Consider the following 22,459-nt stretch of genomic DNA (forward strand, 5'->3'; position numbering starts at 1 on the left):
TTGTGATGTTGTTTTGTGAATCAATATAATTATTATGTCACAAATATGCCTATGCTTTTTTTTTGCCAGCCGGAGTTCTCTCATTGCTCTCACAATGGAGAGGTTAGGTGTTGGCATGCCTGAAACGTTCCAATGCTGTGGGGAAGAGTGTAAATGTGTGGGGAAGAGTGTACAAGTGTAGGGTTGGAGGTATAGGGCACAAGTCTATAGGTCTACTCTACACTCCACACAGCAGAGAGGTGGTGAGACTCATTTTATGGCCGCTTCCTTCATGCAGAGAGAGGTGGTTTTTATGGCAGCAGGATATTGTTTCCTGAACGAATTACTTTTATTACTAGTGGAGAGAGTATTGAGGAGAGAGTGGGGCGATTATACCAGTCTCTCTGTGTTGTGTGTGTGTGTGTGAGCCTGGGATCATCTGTCCAGGGTTCACAGCCAAGGGAGACTCACTGCACAATGTGGTGCTGCTACTGAAGACACGGTGTCCCTGTCTGTCTAAGTCAGAGACAGACAAACAGAGAGACAGGGCTCTTGCGTGATTTACACACTCATCCCACATACCGTCCAGAGCCTGGCAAGATTAAAGATAAGAACATTCTTAGATCCACACATATGGGGGATATACAAACTTGATGGGATCCAGCTTGATCTTTGAGCGGTCCAGCTTGTCTTAGGCCTTCAATGGTCTATATTACTTTGTTCGTGTGAACATGAGTCCACTGATTGAAACACCCTTTTGGTAGACTAAAAGTGACCGACTGTCCCAATATCTGGATCAAGCGCGCTCACCCTGGTATTTAGTGAGCGAATAGGAGAGAGGGGGACACTAAGAGGGACTGCTATGGGATTGGAATGATAAGGGATAACTTGATCTCTGGTTTGCATTTCTTCATTCCTATATCATTTCACCCTGGAGCTGCTGCTGCTGTTGCGAAGGGGAATTTCCTGTCACCGTTTCTCCCCATGTGTGAGACAGAGGTTGGACAGCCCTGGATCGCTTTGTCGTCTCTTTTTCTCCCTCTGTCTGTGTCAGTCTCTCAGTCTCTGTCTCACTCGCTCGCTCTCTCTCCCACTCCTTCTTCTTCTCCTCTCTCCTTTTCTCCTCTCTCTGTCTCCCTGTCTCCCTCTCTCCTTCTCTCCCCCTCTCTCTGTCTCCCTGTCTCCCTCTCTTCTCTATGCCCTCTCTCTGTTTCCCTCTCTCCTCTATCGCCCTCTCGCTTGCCCAATGGTGTGAAGTAAAAGTACTACTTAAGTAGTTTTTTTGGGTTATCTGTCATTTATATGTACTTTACTACTTATATTTTTGACAACTTTTACTTTTACTTCACTACATTCCTAAGGAAAATAATGTACTTTTTACTCCATACATTTTCCCTGACACCCAAAAGTACTCATTATATTTTCAAAATGGTTAAATTCAAGCACTTTTCAAGAGTGCCTCTGATCTGACGGACTCACTAACACACCTGCTTCATTTGTAAATGATGTCTGAGTGTTGGAGTGTGCCCCTGGCTATACATACATTTAAAAAATAAGAAAATGGTTCCTTAATATAAGGATTTTTTAAAATTATTTATACTTTTACTTTTGATACTTAAGTATATTTGAGCAATTACATTTACTTGTGATACTTAAGTATATTTAAAACCAAATAATTTTAGACTTTCACTCAAGTAGTATTTTACTGGGTGACTTTCACTGTTACTTGAGTAATTTTCTATTAAGGTATCTTAACTTTTACTCAAGTATGACAATTGGGTACTTTTTCCACCGGTGCGCTCGCCTACTCCCGCCCCCTTTCTTTACCAGTCTCCCACCATGGCTGCAGTCTGCAGACACTGACACATGCACAGCAACACATTGCCTGCCCCTATAGTAATGACAACCAGACCCAGCTGAATTAAAGGGAGAGCGAAGCGGGGAAGTTAGGAAAGATAAAAGTCCTCAACATTGACTGACAGGATGATTACACTGTATGTTTAACAGAAGATGATTCAATATGTTTAGCTAGATTGAAAGAAAGCCTAGATAGATGCATACATACAAACATGAAGGCAAACTCTGCAAGAGAGGGAGAGAGCGAGAGAGAGGATTTATAAAGCATATTCTGTATAAATACATGGCTCAAAACATCTGCTTCTCTACTGACTCCCCTTTCGTTTTTGATGTGGGACATGCAGTGAGAGAGTCAGGCAGAGGGAGAAAACACAAGGAGCCTGCTACCCAGAACATCAAAGCTCTCTGCTCCTCTGCCCTCAACATGCAAGCCCTCATTAGTTCTGCAAGCACAACCAACCTGACTTGTGATTGTGTTTGCTGGGGTGCACTCTGGCAAACACTTCAGAGGAATAGTAGGCTCCTTTAAATTATAACTCCAACCTCCCCAGTCCCCCCCCCCCCCACCACCACCCCTAGTCGGTCCCTACCCGTTGTACAGTAACCCCCCTATAACCTCCTCTGCGCTCCCAACACACACAAACACGGGCTACTGCACACTCCCCCTACATCCACTCCTCCCCGTAGTCTGGTGTGCAGCTGCTAACATCTGCTTCACTCTTTTTGTTGTTGTTGCTTTAACCGCTGAACAAACACACCTAACATGTATAGAGACACTAGCAGACAGACGTACTGTACAGAGAGACACACTGGTTTATCAACATGGAAATAACTCACTCAATTAGTGTATATTGTAGGCCTTTACTGTATGTCTACTCAAAGCTCAGGATTAGGATGTCAAATCAATCATTTTGACAGACCGGTGACTTATCTATGATGGTTTGAGTACTGGGTCTTTGAACTCATATTTGAATCTGAGCACATACAGCCTCACATGCAGGCCTGTACAAACCATATAACCCACGTAGAGCAGTTCGCGCTTCAAAGAAGGTTTGTCTATGACAAAGTCATTTAAGGCTTGCTATGGCATTGCTTTTTGATGTGTTTGGTCTGGTATACATGTAATAAATAGAAAATCATGACTAATGTGTTTTAGCATTGTTTGATCCATGATGATTCAACACAATTTAACAAAATCAAAATGAGAGTGATTCAGTGTAGCCTAAATGCTGCTTCTTCTCAGCTCATTGTCTCTGCCACACTAACTCTGCCAAGAAGTATGCTTTGGCATCGTTTTAACAGTTCCCCACGCGTTTCTAGGTTGAATAATTCATACAGGCTATGCTTGCCCCTAGTCAACATGTTTTACTCTCTAGTCTTTTATAACATACATATTTTAAAAACTGTTGGCTATTTTGTTTCGAATCTCTAAACACACAAAGAACGTTGACAGGCATTAATTGCGTTATTGTACAGTAACAGAGCTACTTGTAATCTATGTAGGCTATTTATCACAGGACATGCAAACAAACCACACAAAAACTGTGTCAACTCAAACCCTAACCAGGGTTGATGTTATTTAAGTTTCAACTCAGAAGGCTATATAAAGAGCAATCAATGAATTACAAACACCCCATAAAAAAAACAAATAGATAATTTCCAATCAAAACAGAATGGACTCCCAGGCGCCTCCAACTGAAAATGGTATCACTCAGACGTATTGGCAGTGACGGGGCGCGTGATCGGCCCATGAAGTGATGGAGAGGTGTACTTGGTGAGCTCATCATCGCGAGACTTAAGGAGCAACCTGTCTTTCTTTGCGACTTCTCGCGAGAGATAAACTGCACTGCCCGAATCCAGCTGGTACGTCTAAAAGAGGTAAGTGCGGATGAGATGGACATTAGAAAATGATGGATAACGTAAAACTGTAGAGATACAAGAATGCGGCATCGTGTCATGCCATTACAGAAATAAAAGGACTAGGTGTTTGTAGGGATTCTAGTGAATTAACGGCGTTCGTACAGGCCACCTAAGCATCGCTTGTAGTCGTGACTGGAGGAGATAAGGTGAAAATCATAATTTGCCCATGGATGGAAATAAGAGTTGCCATGGTATTTGTGATATTTACAGCGTGTCAACACATTATATTTACCAATACTATTTAATTGAACCGGCATGTCGTGGTGCCAAATGTGCTGCAAAGATACAGGGTGTTCCAATCCACACACACAGGCGCACTGAGGTTGCTATACCATCATTGCGAGTGCTCTTGCACAACGACGGATGTGCTTCATAGTAGCATATGTGGTCACTGCGATGCAGTGATTGAAAAAAATCACTACATGAACACATTCATCCACGTATTTTTAAGGTATTTCAATATTTTTTTACTCAGAACAGAAGACAGTTGTTATAATGCACATGTCAGAACGAATTGATGATCCTTGCTTTAGGGCTGTTATAGCAGGTACAGAGGGCATATTGCTGCTACCGTGGCACATACATATTTATGTAGATTACGGAACATATTTCAATGTATAGATTAGAACTGCTATAAACTACATAAACCCATCTCAACAAAGGATTGCGGTAGGTAGTAGGCCTACACCACAGCAGCTCTTCTCACCAGTGTGTGGTCTTCCAGCCTACAGGCCTTGAGTCAGGTCAGCTTCCTCAGCCCGCCTGTGGAGGTGTGAAGGAGACTTTATTGGTTTGCCTCTGAAGTGGTTTGGAGCTGTTACGAGGTGTTAATGGCCTGAGTAGTGGTTGAAGTGCTACTGAGTGTCCTGCATGTCTCTGTGGTTCTGACTCTGTGAAACTACTAGCGCACTGCCTGTTTAGCCGCTGGCTTGCCATTTAGGCTATGGGGGAATTTGCCTATTCCTGGGCCTCAGAGTTGTTCCTGAACTTGTGATTTGACCGGGCCTCCAGACTTTTGCCTTGGTCAGGTCAGGTAGTCAGGAAAACTCTGGGCCCTAGGAATAATTATCTGTTAATGGTATGTTACTCTGGACCAGTTTTTCTTGGTTAAGTTACAAGGTCAGGAAAACTCTGGGCCCTGACATCCAGCTGCCCATCAGCTCTGTAGCAGTGAGTTGAGGTCCGACCAGCCAGCCAGCCGCCAGCCGTTCAACCAGCCAGCCAGTCACCATGGGGAACATCTTTGGCAACCTGCTGAAGAGCCTGTTAGGGAAGAAGGAGATGAGGATCCTGATGGTGGGGCTGGATGCTGCAGGGAAGACCACCATCCTATACAAACTGAAGCTGGGAGAGATAGTCACCACCATCCCCACTATCGGTATGGAAAGTCTCACAGTCTAACCACGAAGCACATTGGCTATAAAGGATTAGAACAAAATTAAACGCCACCTCATTTTGACATTTTGACTCATCCTTAATCATCACACACCTACAACTGTTTATAAGGCATTTATAACACACAGACGGCTCTTTATGAGCGGTTTATAACACCGACGGCTGTTCAAAAGACATTTATAACACTCATTTCCTTTTCCCCTGCTCAGGGTTTAACGTGGAGACGGTTGAGTATAAGAACATCAGTTTCACGGTGTGGGACGTGGGGGGCCAGGACAAGATCAGGCCTCTGTGGAGACACTACTTCCAGAACACACAGGGTAAGTATAGTGGGAGCTAACAAGCTTTAGCTCAGCGGGCTAACACTCTTGTGTAAGCTGAGCAGGAGGGCTCTGGCTCTTAAGTGGTCTGTGACTGTGTAATGGAGGCGGTACAATGAACCACGCTCATGTGATGAGTAACCTTGCCTGAGACCTGAAAAACTTACATTAGCTCCCCAGGCTGCTAATGCCTAGGCTTTAGCTCAGTGTGCTAACTCAGTCTTGTGACATGCAGGAGCCCTGTGTCAGAACCCTGGTTGGTGACACTATAGGGAAAGGGGTATGCAAATCTTACCCTACGAGGTCCGGAGTACTGCTGGTTTTCTGTTCTACCTGATAATTAATTGCAAATGTAACGGGGGTCAGTGTGCTGCCAACAGCTGAGCTTCCTCCGCTGACCGACTGCCCCGTACCGGGCTCGAACCTGTGATCCTCTGCTTCTCAACACACGTGACCGTCCTCATTGACAACGGTCCAACCGTATGAGCTATACAAAATGTACCAATTGGATGGCTCCATTGGCGATATGTCAAACTAGCTGTGGAGTGAGCTTACGGTATGTTCTCTTACACACACACAAGGTCTCCCAGGTCTACTTTAGTCCCTGATTGGAAGAATGATAAACATGTCTGTGGAGCTGTCTTCGAGGTCCAGATTTGAATTTGAGGGCTATAGGGCCTTGCTGGGACAAAGACTGCCCCTACAGGCCTATGATACATCTGGCACCATGATGTCATCCCTGACACCTGGAGCTATTGGGCTGACTCACACACTCTAGATATAGACATTTGCATACCGCATCAAGCACGTGTTTCACATTTAAAGAATTTTACTCGTTTTGTGTTAGGATTGTTATGTTTTTCTATACCATGCTCCAGTTGGAAGATGAGCCTGTTCATTCTGAAAGAGGGGCATGCCTAGAGACAGAAAAAAACAGTGTCATCAGTGGGTTTGTTAAGTTTAATGACAAGCATGTCGTGCTTCCTGACGAATGAGTCCTGTTGTGGTTCCAGGTTTGATCTTTGTGGTGAACAGTGTTCGGGTTGAGGGTATCTATCAAGGTTTGTCATGGTTACAGGACTGCTCTTTCTGGCAGACACAGTAACAGAGTTTGTTGTGGTTCCAGGTTTGATCTTTGTGGTGGATAGTAACGACCGTGAGCGGGTGAACGAGGCTCGGGAGGAGCTGATGAGGATGCTGGCTGAGGACGAGCTACGAGACGCCGTGCTTCTCATCTTCGCTAATAAACAGGTATGGACAATTGCTATAGCCTCACTCAATTCATATTTTTCTCTGCTGCCTCATGTGCTTTTCATCGCTAACTATCATTCTGTCTACCCGGGATTTCCTTACGCCTATAATCTCTCTCTCATGTGCTTTTCTCCACTCCTATCCCTCCGACCTTACCTCACGTCCTGTGTAGGACCTGCCCAATGCCATGAACGCAGCAGAGATCACAGACAAGCTGGGGCTCCACTCCCTCCGTCACCGCAACTGGTACATCCAGGCCACCTGCGCCACCAGTGGAGACGGTCTATACGAGGGCCTCGACTGGCTGGCCAATCAGCTGAAGAACAAGAAGTGAGTGGACCAATCAGAGGAGAGGGAAGAGAAACCTTAGTGTCAGCTCTTGAAACAGGAAGTGGTAGTTGGTTGTAGTTGATCCATTAAGTGAAAAATCCTGACATGGTGGAAGTGAAATGTGATTGGTATGTACTGTAGGAAGGAGGCTTAAACTGTACCATTCCTTGAGGACATTTTCAACCTGATGTCAATTATTAAAAACAGTTATCACCTTTCAGACATGTGCCATCAATGTCAATACATGACATTTCATACATAATTATTAACCACATATTAATAAGCATCCCGTTTTTAGAAACACTATTTATTTATTAATTAATTAATACATTATTTATTTATTAATTTATGTAATTTCACTTATACATCAGAATGGATACTAGCAATGTTAGTTGGTTTTGGAACACAGTATTATGCATGGCCATACAGTAAAAGATCTCTCGGAAATGAAGTTTGGAATTGTATCTGTCTAATGTTATCTATTTAGGCAGTCTTCTGACAGTATTCTCCTTTTACACTAAAATTGCTACTGCTGGTTGGAGCAATGCAGTAATGGTAGATATTAATGGACAGTGACATAGGTTTGTGTAAAACACATCCAATATGCAAGAGCATGCTTTTTCTATGTCAACTGTATATTACACATTTTACTTAACAAGTACAAACATATACCTGAAAAAATATACCTGAAATATACCTGAAGGATTCATCGTGGTTGATATGTTCAATTGTAGTTATCAGGATTTGTGTATGGACTGATGTATATTGATATAAAGATGGAATCCGCATTAGGGGATACAACGCCACTGTTCGCCCCCCCAGCGCCTTTGTTATTGTTTTGGTTTTGTTGACTAAATGTAGGTGAGGAGAACCCAAACAGAGGTGAACAGCTTGGTAAAAAAAAAAAAATGTGCAGTACATTTTCTTCTGTTCTATCGTGTGTGCAATGCTGGGGGGGGGGGGGGGGGGGGGGGGCAGTGTTCATTGTATGCAGTAACTTCTTTGTTGTTGTAATATCCCAAATGGACTCAAAGGATTCCAGCTTTAACATTACAGCTTGTGTATTACATTTCCCACATTGAGTTTAGTTTGGTGCAGCAGTTGTTTTTGTGGCCTTATTATCGCTAGTGTTGAAAACCCTTTATTCTGATGATGGTTTTGTGTGTAAAGTTTAACATCAAGTGGGACCACAGTTGTGGCAAAATGTATCAATTCATGTCTTGATTTTTCCCTCCTTTAACTCAGTTGAGTCTGTGCAAGATATAAAAAAAAAGTCATGTTATATTACTGTAACAATGTAATTACTCAACATTCCAGTTAATAATGTGTATTCAAAATAATTGAAACAGGGTTTATTTATTGATGTTACCAGACAAAAAAAAGTTTGACGATTAAATCCTAGTTAAGAGTACATATGTATTGATGAGGATGTGTCCTTAAGAGTACATGTGTATTGATGAGGATGTGTCCTTAAGAGTACATGTGTATTGATGAGGATGTGTCCTTAAGAGTACATGTGTATTGATGAGGATGTGTCCTTAAGAGTACATGTGTATTGATGAGGATGTGTCCTTAAGAGTACATGTGTATTGATGAGGATGTGTCCAGTGATACCTGTTAACTGCACTGGTAAGTCAATAAAAAATACCTACATTCTTTCATTAGATTCCATGTCTTCAGATTGTTAGGACTCTTCTTGAGTTTTGGGATGTGTGTGAAATATTTTCACAGCTTGGCCCGCAATTTAGTTCAGCGATTCAGAGGTCCATATTGGCACCATCCCCAGCCCTTGCGCTATCCCCGCAACAGCCCTGTGTCTCCAGCCCTCCAGCTTCCATCCCACTCCACCCCGGCTCTAGCACTGGTCCCCACCCTAGCCCCAGGCCCAATCTGCCTCTCCATCCCCAGCCCTGTGTCTCCAGCCCTCCAGCTTCCATCCCACTCCACCCCAGCTCTAGCACTGGTCCCCACCCTAGCCCCAGGCCCAATCTGCCCCTCCATCCCCAGCCCTGTGTCTCCAGGGGTGTGACAGCAGTATGTGGGTCAGATAGAGCTGCTCCCTGGGCCCCCGGGGCCCCCTGCAGGCCTGCCACAATAGCGGCTCCAGGGTGGGTGCCATATCTGGGATTCTCTTCCGTAACCGGGACACCCCTCGCCCAGGGCACAGACACACTGGCAGCAGCCCCACAATCAATTCATCAATCTGTTGAAGGGACTGGCTACCAGGCGGGATGCAAAGGCCATGCAGAGGACTGGGGACTGGAATATCAACCTGCCCCCACACACGGCCTGACCCCGGACAGACAGTCAGACAGGCTAGGGCCACTAGGGATGATGATGATACTCTGGTGAAGAATCTGAGGAGGTCTGGCGACAGCAGCCAAATCCACCAGAACTGGGTCAATCATGGAGCCATCATCGTACTCTGTCATGGAGCCATCCCACTCACAGTAGTCTGTCTATAACAATAGTCTGTAGACTGTTGATGGAACATCAGATCACAGATTCAGGACTGGCTGACACATGTAGACACCTAAACACGGTATTCACTGTATAGGGTGGCTGTTCTTTCCCTTGCTTTTATCTGCTTCTGATTTAAGAGTTGACACTAGGAGTTGAAAGGTCAGAAAACTAGAAAGTAATAGTAATTGAATATTGTGTTCTTATGCAACAGCATTATAATAGTTAGAGATGGGGATGGATTTTGTGTATGTTTTTACATTAAAGGCTAAATGTGAAGGCCTATTACACGCTAAACGTGCAACATTTGCTCAGTGTTCAGCTAATGAACTTCTGTGGCAGACAACTCAGAGCCCTGGCCTCTGTCTCCCCCTGCGGCATATAAAGAGTATGACATGGAATCACAAAACAGCTAGGGGATGTATGCACATAAATTAGGTACTGCCTAAGGACCCGATTACAACCCGAGTTGAGCACCGTAAATGAAACGTAATTCCCTTTGCTTTTCACCCGCTACTCGTTTGGGGCGGAGATGGAATAAATGGAGGTGTGGCAGAGGTGTGTCTACAGATACGCCCTATTCTGACCTTGACTTAATTTCCTAACAATTTCACCACCTTTACGCACGAGGAAACCATGAATGAGGTCTAGCGAACCTACCGGTTCCAAGTGGGAAAAGTATGTATTAATTTTTTCCAATAGATATAACACCATTCTCCATGCACAGTCATTTACAACTTGATAAGAACTATTGATAAGAACTAGGTTAATGAGTAATCGACTTGAATAAGGGAATTATAAATTACACTTGTTTTAAATATATTTTACCTTATAATCGCTGGAGACAAATGTGTAACCAGTCACATGGCAGCAAACTGAAGCATATCAACATATCAACTTTCCCACAGTAAAGTTGATGAAATGCTGTGCCATTATGCAGTTGATAATATAAAAAAAGACAGGCTAATTCAAATGTTTATGGAGTGGGTTTCCCGAGTGGCGCAGCGGTCTAAATCACTGCATCTCAGTGCTAGAGGCGTCACTACAGACCCTGGTTTTATTCCAGGCTGTATCTCACAACCAGCAGTGATTGGAAGTCCCGTAGGGTAGCGCACAAATTGGCCCAGCGTCGCCGGGGTAGGCCGTCCTTGTAAATAATAATTTGTTCTTAACTGACTTGCGTAGTTAAATAAAGGTTAAATAAAATAAATAAAGGCCATGGCAGTTTGAACCCGATGCATGGCACAATACTTGGCTGTGTCAACACACAGTTAGTGCAGGCAATAGGGTTTAGCCTACTATTGTACACTATTCTCCCTATTATAATTATATATACTGTACACTAATCTTCCAACATTACCATGGGTTAAAGAATGGGGACATTTTCAGAATGAATCAAACCACCGTTTTCTTTCTTTCGTAAGTAAAGGCTCTCCAAACCTGTTTTTTATGATTCATAAATACATTCCTAACCCTAAATAATCTATAAAATCTGAGTATTTTTAAATCTACCAATTGGTGCTGAAACGGTGACGGATATGCATATATTTAGATGGCTTTCTTTCATTGATTCCTAATATTCTGAACCGCTGTCTCGATATATTCTATTAAGTTCATCGAATTAAAAGGAGCACCGTATTTAAAGGGATGGCTTAAGATAAATGTACTGAAAACCAGTGGCGACAAGCATTTCGCTACACTTGCATTAACATCTGCTAACCATGTGTATGTGACCAATACATTTGATTTGGTTGGTGATGTTTTAGAGGGAGGACGATTTTAATTTTAATTGTATTATTATTATTATCTTTTTTTAATAAAAAAATATTTTCCTTTATTATTTTCCTCTAACCCTACCACCCCTCCCCTAATTGGGCTAAAACTAATGGAGAGCAACAATTAGGCTTCTACTTCCAGCTTATACAGTGCATTTGTAAAGTAGTCAGACCACTTGACTTTTTCCACATTGGTGCAGCTGGCGTCCTGGTTAAGTGAGCAGTGTGTCAAGAAGCAGTGCGGCTTGGCGGGGTCGTGTTTCAGAGGACGCATGGCTCTTGACTTTCGCCTCTCCCAAGTCCGTACGGGAGTTGCAGCAATGGGACAAGACTGTAACTACCAATTTGGGAGATAAAGGGGTAAAAAAAAAAAATCCTATCTCGGAGCGCTACGGACAATTCCTTCGACCTCATGGCTTGGTTTTTGTTCTGACATGCACTGTCAACTGTGGGACCTGATATAGACAGGTGTGTGCCTTTCCAAATCATGTCCAATCAATTGAATTCACCACATGTCACGACTTCCGCCGAAGTCGGCTCTTCTCCTTGTTCGGGCGGCGTTCGGCGATCAACGTCACCGGCTTTCTAGCCATCGCCGCTCCATTTTTCATATATCCATTTGTCTTGTCTTGTTTTCATACACACCTGGTTTTCATTTCCCCAATCAATCTACTTGTATTTAACCCTCTGTTTCCCATCATGTTTTGTGTGTAATTGTCTTCATGTCAAGTCATGTTCGTTAAGCGCTTTTACTTTATTGTTCCGTTTTATGAGCACGTTTGTTTTGTTGTGCTCCCGGTTTGGAACTATAATAACGTCTACCTGGCCACTGTGCACCCAGCTCCCTCTGGAGGGGAGAGAGTGGCCGCTCTCGTCTCTTTGAGAAGAAAGCACAGGGCACGACAGAGCATTAGCCATTAGGTTAGGGATCGCCATTTTTCCTATAGTTAGACCCTTCCCGGTACACGCTCTAGATAGTCAACCATTAGGGTCCGGGCTAATCAGGGAGGCCACCATCTCCTTGACCATGGTTATGCAGGGGAACCATGAGGAGAGAATCAGTCTCTTTCTCATTGACTCACCTGCATTTCCTGTGGTACTAGGCCTTCCCTGGTTGGCTCTGCATAACCCCACTATTTCCTGGCAACATAGGGCTCTCACGGGGTGGTCGTGAGAGTGCTCAGGGAGGTGTGTAGGGGTTTCCGCTGGTGCTACTACGGTGGAAAGTCCAGACCAGGTCTCCACCGTGCACATCCCTCAGAATATGCCGATTTGGCTCTCGCCTTCTGTAAAAAGAAGGCGACTCAGTTACCACCTCATCAACGGGGGGATTGTGCGATAAATCTCCTGGCAGACGCTGCGCTTCCCAGGAGTCACGTGTATCCCCTGTCGCAAGCAGACACGGTGGCTATGGATACATATGTCTCTGAATCCCTGCGTCAAGGGTACATTCGGCCCTCTACTTCACCTGCCTCCTCAAGTTTATTTTTTGTGAAGAAGATGGATGGAGGTTTATGCCCGTGCATTGACTATTGAGGTCTCAATCAAATCACGGTGGGGTATAGTTACCCGCTACCTCTTATCGCTATGGCGATTGAGTCAATGCATGGGGTGCACTTCTTCACGAAACTGAATCTCAGGAGTGTGTATAATCTGGTGCGTATCCGGGAGGGAGACGAGTGGAAGACAGCATTCAGTACCACCACAGGGCATTATGAGTACCTTGTCATGCCGTACGGGTTGAAGAATGCTCCATCAGTTTTACAATCCTTTGTAGAAGAGATTTTCAGGGACCTGCACGGGCAGGGTGTAGTGGTGTATATCGATGACATTCTGATTTACTCCGCTACACGCCGACCACTGCAACCTTACAGGACCCCCCTTCAGCAATGAGGTAATGGGCGCAGCAACCTGGCCAAAACCCCAGATAAATCTCCGGTAGTAATTGGCAAACCCTAAAAATCGCTGCACCTCCTTTACCGTGGTGGGAGTCGGCCAATTACGCATGGCTGAAATGCGGTCCCTCTCCATCTCCACCCCTGATGTGGAAATGCGATACCCTAGGAAGGAGACGGCCTGCTGAAAGAACAGGCATTTCTCAGCCTTGGCATACAGATCATGCTCCAACAGTCGTCCAAGTACCTTGCGCACCAAGGACACATGCTTAGCTAAAGTTTTCCGTTTTTTTTGTCTTATTTCTTGTGTTTCACCCCCAAAAATATTTTGCATCTTCAAAGTGGTAAGCATGTTGTGTAAATCAAATGATACAACCCCCCCCAAAAATCCCCTTTAATTCCAGGTTGTAAGACAACAAAATAGGAAAAATGCCAAGGGGGATGAATACTTTTGCAAGCCGCTGTACATACTACAGTATAAACATTTTACGGACACTGTCACACCCTGATCTGTTTCACCTGTCCTTGTGATTGTTTCCACCCCCTCCAGTTGTCGCTCATCTTCCCCCTTATCCCCTGTGTATTTATACTTGTGTTCTCTGTTTGTCCGTTACCAGTTCGTCTTGTTTGTCAAGTCAACCAGCGTTTTTGTTATCAGCTCCTGCTTTTCCCAGTCTCTCTTTTTCTCGCCCTCCTGGTTTTGACCATTGCCTGTCCTGACTCTGAGCCCGCCTACCTGACCACTCTGCCTGCACTGACGCTGAACCTGCCTGCTGACCTGTACCTTTGCCCCACTTCTGGATTGTTGACCTCTGTCTGCCTTGACCTGTCTATTGCCTGCCTCTTACTATTCCTGATAGTAAGAACTGGCCATGACTGACCCAGCAGACCCGGGCCAGCTGAGCAACGCCATCTCCACCCAGGGAGCCACCATCGGTATACATGAGGAATTGCTTCGTGGCCTTGTGGAGGGGGTCCAAATGTTGGCTGAACGCCATGACCAGGCATTGGACAGCTTGCTGGAGGAATTCCACGTGTTGTCTGGGAGGCCGCCTACCACGGTGGTAACCCCACAGCTCCTCAGCGACTCAGCTGCTAGCAGCGCCGTCTCATCGGTCACTCCACCTTCTCAGGAGCCCCGCTTACCTCCTTCAGAACGCTTCAATGGAGAGCCGAGCACCTGTCGGTCATTTCTAGCTCATTGTGCCCTTGTCTTCGAGATTCATCCCTCTTCCTTCCCCTCAGATCGCTCCAAGATAGCCTACCTCATCACGCTGATGGGCTCTCACCTGGGTTACTGCCATGTGGGAACAACAGCCAGCCATATGCGCTAGTCTGGAGGGGTTCATGGGCGAAATGAGGAAGATTTTTGATGTCCCGTTCTCTGGGCGAGAGGCCGCCTGGAAGCTAATCCAGCATCGGCAGGACTGGATGGATTTCCGCACATTGGCAGGGGAGAGTGCTTGGAATCAAGAGGCACTGTTTGATATGTTCCTGCACGGTGTCTCGGTGGAGGTCAAGGATGAGCTTGCAGCCCGGGAGTTACCTACGGAGCTCGATGCCCTCATCGCTTTGACCATCCGTATCGATGGGCAATTACAGGAACGACAGAGGGAGAGGAAATTGGATTTCGCTCGCACGCCCAGGGATCCCACCTTGCCTTCGAGTCATCCCGGAAGCTCCTGACGGTCTCGTTGCCGAGAGTACCCGAGGCTTCCCGACCTGCCCTGAGGGCTGCCGAAGATGGCCGAGTCGCCGCTTCCTGAGCTTATGCCACTAAGCAGAGCTGGGCTGTCGCCAGCGGAACGGCAATACAGAATCGACACGAAGAGTTGCCTGTATTGCGGGACTCTTGGTCATTTCGTGTCCTCTTGTCCTTTAAAGAAAACAGGCTCACCGGTAGGAGCGAGCACTCTGGTGGGCCATATGGAGAACGTTCCTGCTTCCCTTGATCGCACCTTTTTTCATGCCATTCTGCTGTGGGGAGACCAGTCCAAATCTCTCCTGGTTCTCATTGACTCTGGGGCCAACGAGAGCTTTTTGGACGCTACCCTGGCGTCCGAGCTGAACATCCCCACCCAGCCCCTCTCCATTCCCATGGACATTACAGTCCTGGACGGGCACTCTATAGGCCGAGTCACCCACAACACCATTCCCATCAACCTACGTGTGTCAGGGAACCACAGCGAGGCTATCTAGTACCTGCTCATCAAGTCCCCTCTGATTCCTGTGGTACTGAGATTCTCCTGGCTCCAGCGATACAATCCCCTCATTAACTGGTCTACTGGTGCCATCATGAGCTGTAGCCCGTTCTGCAACGCCCATTGCCTGAAGTCAGCACAACCCGCCCCGGGATGTCTTCCTGGGGCCTCGGAAGGTGCCCCGGAGCTCTCCACCATTTCCGCGGATTACCAGGACCTCTGGGAGGTGTTCAGCAAGGCCCGGGCCACTTCGCTCCCTCCGCACCGACCTTATGACTGCGGGATTGACCTTCTCCCTAGCACGACTCTTCCCTGGGGACGACTGTACTCTCTGTCAAGATCAGAGACCAAGGCGATGGAGACCTACATTGGGGACTCCCTTGCTGCAGGATTCATCCGTCTTTCTTCTTCTTCCGCCGGCGCAGGGTTCTTCTTTGTGAAGAAGAAGAACAAGACCCATGCATTGACTACCGGGGTCTCCACGACATAACGGTGAAGAACCGCTACCCGCTACCACTCATCTGCACAGCCTTCGAGCCGCTCCAGGGGCCCACCGTGTGTTCCAAGCTGGATCTATGGATCGCCTACCACCTGGTACGGATACGGGAAGGGGACGAGTGGAAGAACGCCTTCAACACGGCCAGCGGTCACTACGCATATCTGTTCTCCGCGACATGTTGAACCGGTTCATCTTTGTCTACCTAGATAACATCCTAATTTTCTCCCGTTCCACCCAAGAACATGTGCCCCACGTCCGACAGGTTCTCCAACGCCTCCTAGAGAACCAGCTGTTTGTAAAAGCAGAGAAGTGCGAGTTCCATTGTTTCACCATCCCTTTTCTGGATTTCATCATCGCCGCAGGGAGTGTGCAAATGGATCCCGGGAAAGTGAGAGCAGTGGTGGATTGGCCCCAGCCTACTTCCAGGGTGCAGCTGCAATGCTTCCTGGGGTTTGCCAACTTCTATCGCCACTTTACCCAGGGTTACAGCACCTTGGCTTCCCCCCTATCCGCACTCACCTCGCCCAAGGTTCCGTTCACGTGGTCTCCAGCTGCTGACCGGGCATTCTGGGACCTCAAACATCACTTCACCACAGCTCCCATCTTGGTTTATCCGGACCCTTCCCGTCAGTTTGTGGTGGAGGCCGATGCTTCTGATGTCGGAGTGGGGGCAGTCCTGTCCCAGTGTTCTACCCTGGACCTACATCCCTGCACCTTCTTCTCCCACTGCCTCAATGCCATGGAAAGGAATTACGATGTGGGGAATCATGAGCTTCTCGCGGTGAAGCTGGCATTGGAGGAATGGAGGCACTGGCTGGAGGTGGCGGAACACCCATTCAACGTGTGGAACAACCATTGTGGACTTCAGTTCACAATACAACAGCTATCTGTGACCAGGCGGAAAAACCTTTCCAAGCCAAACCTTCATAACTTAACCACTAACCGCTACACACAGCCTACATCATTGTCACCATATTAGCTAACATCATAGTCAACATAGCTGCTAGAACTAACACGATGGTGAACTCGCTACAATCATGCAGTACAGTGTACAGCAAGCAGTTTAGCAGTTTGACGGTGGGCCCGTCGAAAGTGGGAAAAAAATACAAGGAAATATTACTATCTCTCTCTCCCTCTCTGTTACTTCTCCTTCATTTTTGAAGAAATTAATTTGTTCAAAACTGTTCAACAATAGTTTTTTTCTCTCTTTGAGTCAACTACTCACCACATTTATGCACTGCAGTGCTAGCTAGCTGTAGGTTATGCTTTCAGTACTAGATTTATTCTGTGATCCTTTGATTGTGTGAACAACATGCCGATTCATGCTGCAGGAGCTCTGATAGGTTGGAGGACGTCCTCTGGAATATGTCATAACTACTGTGTAAGTCTATGGAAGGGGGTGAGAACCATAAGCCTCCTAGGTTTTGTATTGAAGTCAGTGTACACAAAGGAGGACGGAAACTATCTGTCCTTCGCCTACACCATGGTGCTACCCCAGAGATTGCTGTTGAGGCTACTGTAGACCTTCATTGCAAAACGGTACGTTTTATAAAATTATTTCTCGACGTGAATATATATTTAGTATAGTGTTATCTAAAAATGTTCTGAAAACTCTATTGAATGATAACTCCACAAGAAAATCTGTTGGCCAGCAAGTGAGAGGGTTTCAGCAGTTAAATTACATTTATTCAGAGCGCACAAGGGAACCACACCTGCAAAGCCCATTATGCACCTTCATAAGGTAAGTCTGAATACCAACTACTGAGAAGTGCCTAGGAAAGGCGTAATTTCCTGTCAGAATCAGGCCCTGAGAGAAATGGGAAATGGTCACATCCTGCAGCCACTAGGTGGATCCACTATTCAAATTGTCAAATTACTTTAAAGTAAACATATTTGTTTGAATAAGAATAAGATACTATGTTTACACGTTTTTTTAAACAAATCTATAAATACTGTATAAGTGTCTATATACACCACCGTTCAGAAGTTTGGGGTCACATTTTTTGTCCATTAAAATAACATCAAATTGATCAGAAATACAGTGTAAATGTTGTAAATGACTATTGTAGCTGGAAACGGCAGATTTTGTTATGGAATATCTACATAGGTGGCCTTAGACTAGTTGAGAATCTGGAGCATCAGCATTTGTGGGTTCGATTACAGGCTCAAAATAGCCAGAAACAAAGCACTTTCTCCTGAAACTCGTCAGTCTATTCTTGTTCTGAGAAGTAAAGGCTATTCCATGTGAGAAATTGCCAAGAAACTGAAGATCTCGTACAACGCTGTGTCTTACTCCCTTCACAGAAAAGCGCAAAATGGCTCTAACCAGAATAGAATGAAGAGTGGAAGGCCCCGGTGCACAACTGAGCAAGAGGACAAGTACATTAGAGTGTCTAGTTTGAGAAACAGACGCCTCACAAGTCCTCAACTGGCAGCTTCATTAAATAGTACCCGCAAAACACCAGTCTCAAAGTCAACAGTGAAGAGGCGACTCAGGGATGCTTGATTTCTAGGCAGAGTTGCAAAGAAAAAGCCATATCTCAGACCGGCCAATAAAAAGAAAAGATTAAGATTGTCAAAAGAACACAGAGGAAGATTGGGAAAAAGTGTTAAGGACAGACAAATCTAAGTTTGAGGTGTTCGGAACACAAAGAAGAACATTCGCGAGACACAGAAAAAATGAAAAGATGCTGGAGGAGTGCTTGACGCCATCTGTCAAGCATGGTGGAGGCAATGTGATGGTCAGGGGGTGCTTTGGTGGTGGTAAAGTGGGAGATTTGTACAGGGTAAAAGGGATCTTGAAGAAGGAAGGCGTTCACTCCATTTTGCAACGCCATGCCATACCCTGTGGATGTCACTTAATTGGAGCCAATTTCCTCTTACAACAGGACAATGACCCAAAGCACAGCTCCAAACTATGCAAAAACTATTTAGGGAAGAAGCAGTCAGTTGGTATTCTGTCACCGGATCTCAACCCTATTGAGCTGTTGAGGGAGCAGCTTGACCATATGGTACGTAAGAAGTGCCCATCAAGCCAATCCAATTTGTGGGAGGTGCTTCAGGAAGCATGGGGTGAAATCTCTTCAGATTACCTCAACAAATTGACAACTAGAATGCCAAAGGTCTGCAAGGCTGTAATTGCTGCAAGTGGAGGATTCTTTGACGAAAGCAAAGTTTGAAGGACACAATTATTATTTCAAATTAAAAATCATTATTTATAACCTTATCAACATCTTGACTATATTTCCTATTCATTTTGCAACTAATTTCATGTATGTTTTCATGGAAAACAAGGACATTTCTAAGGGACCCCAAACCTTTGAACGGTAGTGTATATGTGTAATATGAGTATCATAAGACTCATGTACATCAGTCAAATGCCACTGCTCCTACACATTTTCAACCTACTATGCTTTGTCTAAGCGTGTGAATATATCTTTACATCAGCTCATCTATAGTCCCTCATTATGGAAACGGAAATAACAACACTGTGTTACATATTCATCACAACCAGCTATTTATTTCCTGTGAAGTTAGCTGCTCTCTTTTCAGAGTGTCACATGCCATGGAATGTTGGCCCTGTTATGTGTTCTGTGTTGTGTGTTCTGTGTTCCCTTCTGTAGCATAGATTCTATGTTCTGGGTTTGGGATCAGATGTCACTTGACCATTTGACAATGATGCCATTGTGACAGGCTACTCCATACGTATCAAAGCAGCACTGATTAACCAGTTGACAGGGCTGGAGAACAATACTGCCCTTCACTGCATAGAGACAGCACAGCCTCTCAGACCCTAACCCTGACACTGAATGAAAGTAACACTGGTCCCATCCCAAATACTCTACATGGAACAAAAATACCCACATTTAGGATTATGCTAAATACAGTTCTTATATAGTTTCAGAAGCCTACTAAGCTTTTATTAAGATGTGTTTTCATGGATAAGCAAGTATGTTGTTATTAGCCTACACTTGTTATTATTCTCACAAATTTGAGTAACTGAATGTCTGTGTAGGCCTAATAATTTTAACTACAGGATTCACCCAAGCAATAACCAGATTGAAAACCGGATCCATCAACTGGTTTATTACATTACTACAATAAGCGTATTTACTGTGATTTGACTTACACATTTGTCTAGATATGGTTGTTTTCATATAATTGTATATCAGATGAATCCTTGACCTTTTATTCGTTGCAAATATTCTGGAAATGTTTTACAGTAGCCACATGAAATGGATTTTCTCAGCGCTCAGAAGGAACGACCTCCGATCGGTAAAACAAACTGATCTGGCCAATCAAGTGAGCTGTCTGGTGTGGATCACTGCTAGGGAGTGAGAGCTGAGCGTAAAAAAAACTAGTTCACGTTTGCCAAACTCCGAAATTGACGCACCATATCAGAATTGTATCAACAACAAAAAAATCAAAATCGTTTATGTTTTTTGTTGTTGTTTCAAGATATTGCAACATTGTAAATTAACTTTAGGCTACGTATTCCAGTGAAAGCTGAAGTCACCGTGATACTGAAACTTGGACTAGCATCAACTGAAAGTGGACTTGAGTCTTCTGAAAATCTATCTTGAAGCCATAATTTGCTGATTTTTATTGCTTTTAAAAACAAACGTCTCATTAACAAATCGAGGCCATCTTGGGGATTAAACCGACCTGCTCGACCTGGACATGGTTATTATTGGACTGGTTTGGACCTAAGCATGGACTGTTGGCAGGTGTCCGTTCTGTGTGTTATGTTTATATCATATCTACAGCACACGTCGTCTCAAACACAGGAAGGTAGGTGATTTTATGAATGGTGATATGTGTCACTAAATCAAATAGCCAAAAAAATCAACCACAAACTTCGCATATATAGTTGTAAACCAGGAAATCAGTTCAGTGTGTATAGGCTGTTCATACTCTTTTAATCAAGCATTCTTGAATTGTTTTGATTTTTTTCATGAGAATGTATCACACACACACGTTTGTTTTACTATCCTTGATTCCCATTCAAAATCCTATTTTCCATAACCCCTACCCCTAAACCTTAACCCTTAACCTAACGCTAACCTTAACCTTAAAACTCAACCTAACTCCTAACCCTAACCCTAGATGTAACCCTAACCCTAAACCTAACCCCTAAGCCTAAAATAGCCATTTTCCTTGTGGGGGCCGGCAAAATGTCCCCACTGGTCCAAATTGTCCTTGTTTTACTATCCTAGACTTCTGGTACCCACAAGGATAGTAAAACCAAACCACAGACACACACACACACACACACACACACACACACACACACACACACACACACACACACACACACACACACACACACACACACACACACACACACACACACACACACAAACAAAAGTCTATTTCTCAAGAGGCTACATTCCTGTTCCCAAAGTTTGGTTTAATTCGGATCCCCAATAGCTTTTGCCGAAGCAGCAGCTTTTCTTCCTGGGGCCCACACAAAAACATAAAACACCACAAGTAACAAAACACTGATACACTGTTCACTGTTATTTTCCCGTTTCACGTGAGAGGATGTGTTGGTCTATCTCCTGGTCTTGGTGACTGTAGAGGAATCACCTGTTTGCTCTCTTCAGTCACAGTAGAGCAGAACAGTAGAACAGAGCAGAACACCTGAACACAGCACAAGTACCTGTGGTCCTCACAGTGACAGGTCAGCATCTCCAACACTAGAACAAGTATCAGTCAAGGCTTTTGTCAGGTTGTTGTGGTGGACTCAGATGATGATACACCTAAGTGTTTTAGGTGCTGTTTCATTCACTTGAAAGTGGGAAACCTCTGGTTGGTTTAATGCAACTCATGGGCTGTTTAGTGGGACAAGAACATGTAGACTCAATTAAGGTAGACAATGTCCTATTGTGTGTAGACTATGACAAGGTTGACTCAGTATATGCCTCATTAAGCACCTCTTGGGGGGTGTTCAGTTGACAGTTTCAGTCATTAACCAAAACCTTTTATATCCTTCTCTCTTTTTCTTTCTATCTTTCTTTCTTCATTCTCACTCTCCCGTTCTTGTTCTTTCTCTCTCTACCTCTCTCTCTCTCTCTCTCGCTCTTGTCGCACATGCTCTCTCTCGCTCTCTGTCTCTCTCTCACTCTCTCTCTCTTTCGCTCTAGCTCTCTCTCTCTCTCTTTATTGCTCTCTCTGTCTCTCTAGCTCCAGCTCTCTGTCTCTCTCTCGCTCTCTCTCTCTCGATCTCCGGTCTCTCCCCTAGCTCTCTCACTCCCCCCCTTCCCTTCCCTATTTTAGAGGTCAGATATCTGCTCTGTTCTTCTCTCAGAGGAGGGAACTTTTGCTACACCCATTACCACACTGTAATAAGCCTTTCTGATTGCAGTTATATGTCAGCCATTTAGCCAGTGCTGGCACTGTGCCACACACACAGATCTGATATCCTGTGTCAGGGGACACAAGTGACTGAGAGTATATTGCCCCTGTTGTAAAGGACACTGGAGGTCAATTGGCTCATTCAAATTGATGACACTTGTTGCTTTGAGTGACTGCTGGCGGTTGTTTACCAGTGAGGAGCGCTGAGCTGGGTGTATAC

At 44.9% G+C, this 22,459-nt stretch overlaps 2 protein-coding genes across 6 annotated transcripts in view; both read left to right on the plus strand.

Moving 5' to 3' along the window:
- Window positions 1–3,615: 3,615 nt before the first annotated feature.
- arf3a (ADP-ribosylation factor 3a) lies at window positions 3,616–8,713 on the plus strand. 5 transcript variants are annotated; one of them, XM_071347397.1, is made up of 5 exons: window positions 3,618–3,714; window positions 4,854–5,134; window positions 5,361–5,471; window positions 6,598–6,722; window positions 6,895–8,713. In XM_071347397.1, the coding sequence occupies exons 2-5, from the start codon at window positions 4,987–4,989 to the stop codon at window positions 7,054–7,056; spliced, it is 546 nt and encodes a 181-aa protein (XP_071203498.1). In that variant the 5' UTR covers window positions 3,618–3,714; window positions 4,854–4,986; the 3' UTR covers window positions 7,057–8,713. The 5 variants fall into 5 exon arrangements, with proteins under 5 accessions (XP_071203502.1, XP_071203498.1, XP_071203500.1 ...); XM_071347399.1 differs by having other exon boundaries at window positions 3,645–3,714; window positions 4,917–5,134; XM_071347398.1 differs by having other exon boundaries at window positions 3,651–3,714; window positions 4,869–5,134.
- Window positions 8,714–20,217: 11,504 nt separating this feature from the next.
- The window catches only part of LOC139542235 (receptor tyrosine-protein kinase erbB-3-like), a 48,905-nt gene continuing 46,663 nt past the window's right edge, over window positions 20,218–22,459 (plus strand). Inside the window, exon 1 of the mRNA XM_071347425.1 lies at window positions 20,218–20,673. Coding sequence (XP_071203526.1) covers window positions 20,595–20,673 — 79 coding nt within the window. The 5' untranslated portion in view covers window positions 20,218–20,594. The remainder of the gene's footprint in view (window positions 20,674–22,459) is intronic.

Source organism: Salvelinus alpinus, chromosome 17 (genome assembly GCF_045679555.1).
Source record: "Salvelinus alpinus chromosome 17, SLU_Salpinus.1, whole genome shotgun sequence".
In the NCBI taxonomy this organism is placed as follows: domain Eukaryota; kingdom Metazoa; phylum Chordata; class Actinopteri; order Salmoniformes; family Salmonidae; genus Salvelinus; species Salvelinus alpinus.

What these genes read in the sequence shown, in the direction of transcription:
- arf3a (XM_071347397.1), top strand. Translation starts at nt 4,987, where the DNA reads ATGGGGAACATCTTTGGCAACCTGCTGAAGAGCCTGTTAGGGAAGAAG. An exon ending in CACCACCATCCCCACTATCG is followed by an intron (nt 5,135 to 5,360) that starts GTATGGAAAGTC and finishes TCCCCTGCTCAG; the next exon opens with GGTTTAACGTGGAGACGGTT. An exon ending in CTACTTCCAGAACACACAGG is followed by an intron (nt 5,472 to 6,597) that starts GTAAGTATAGTG and finishes TTGTGGTTCCAG; the next exon opens with GTTTGATCTTTGTGGTGGAT.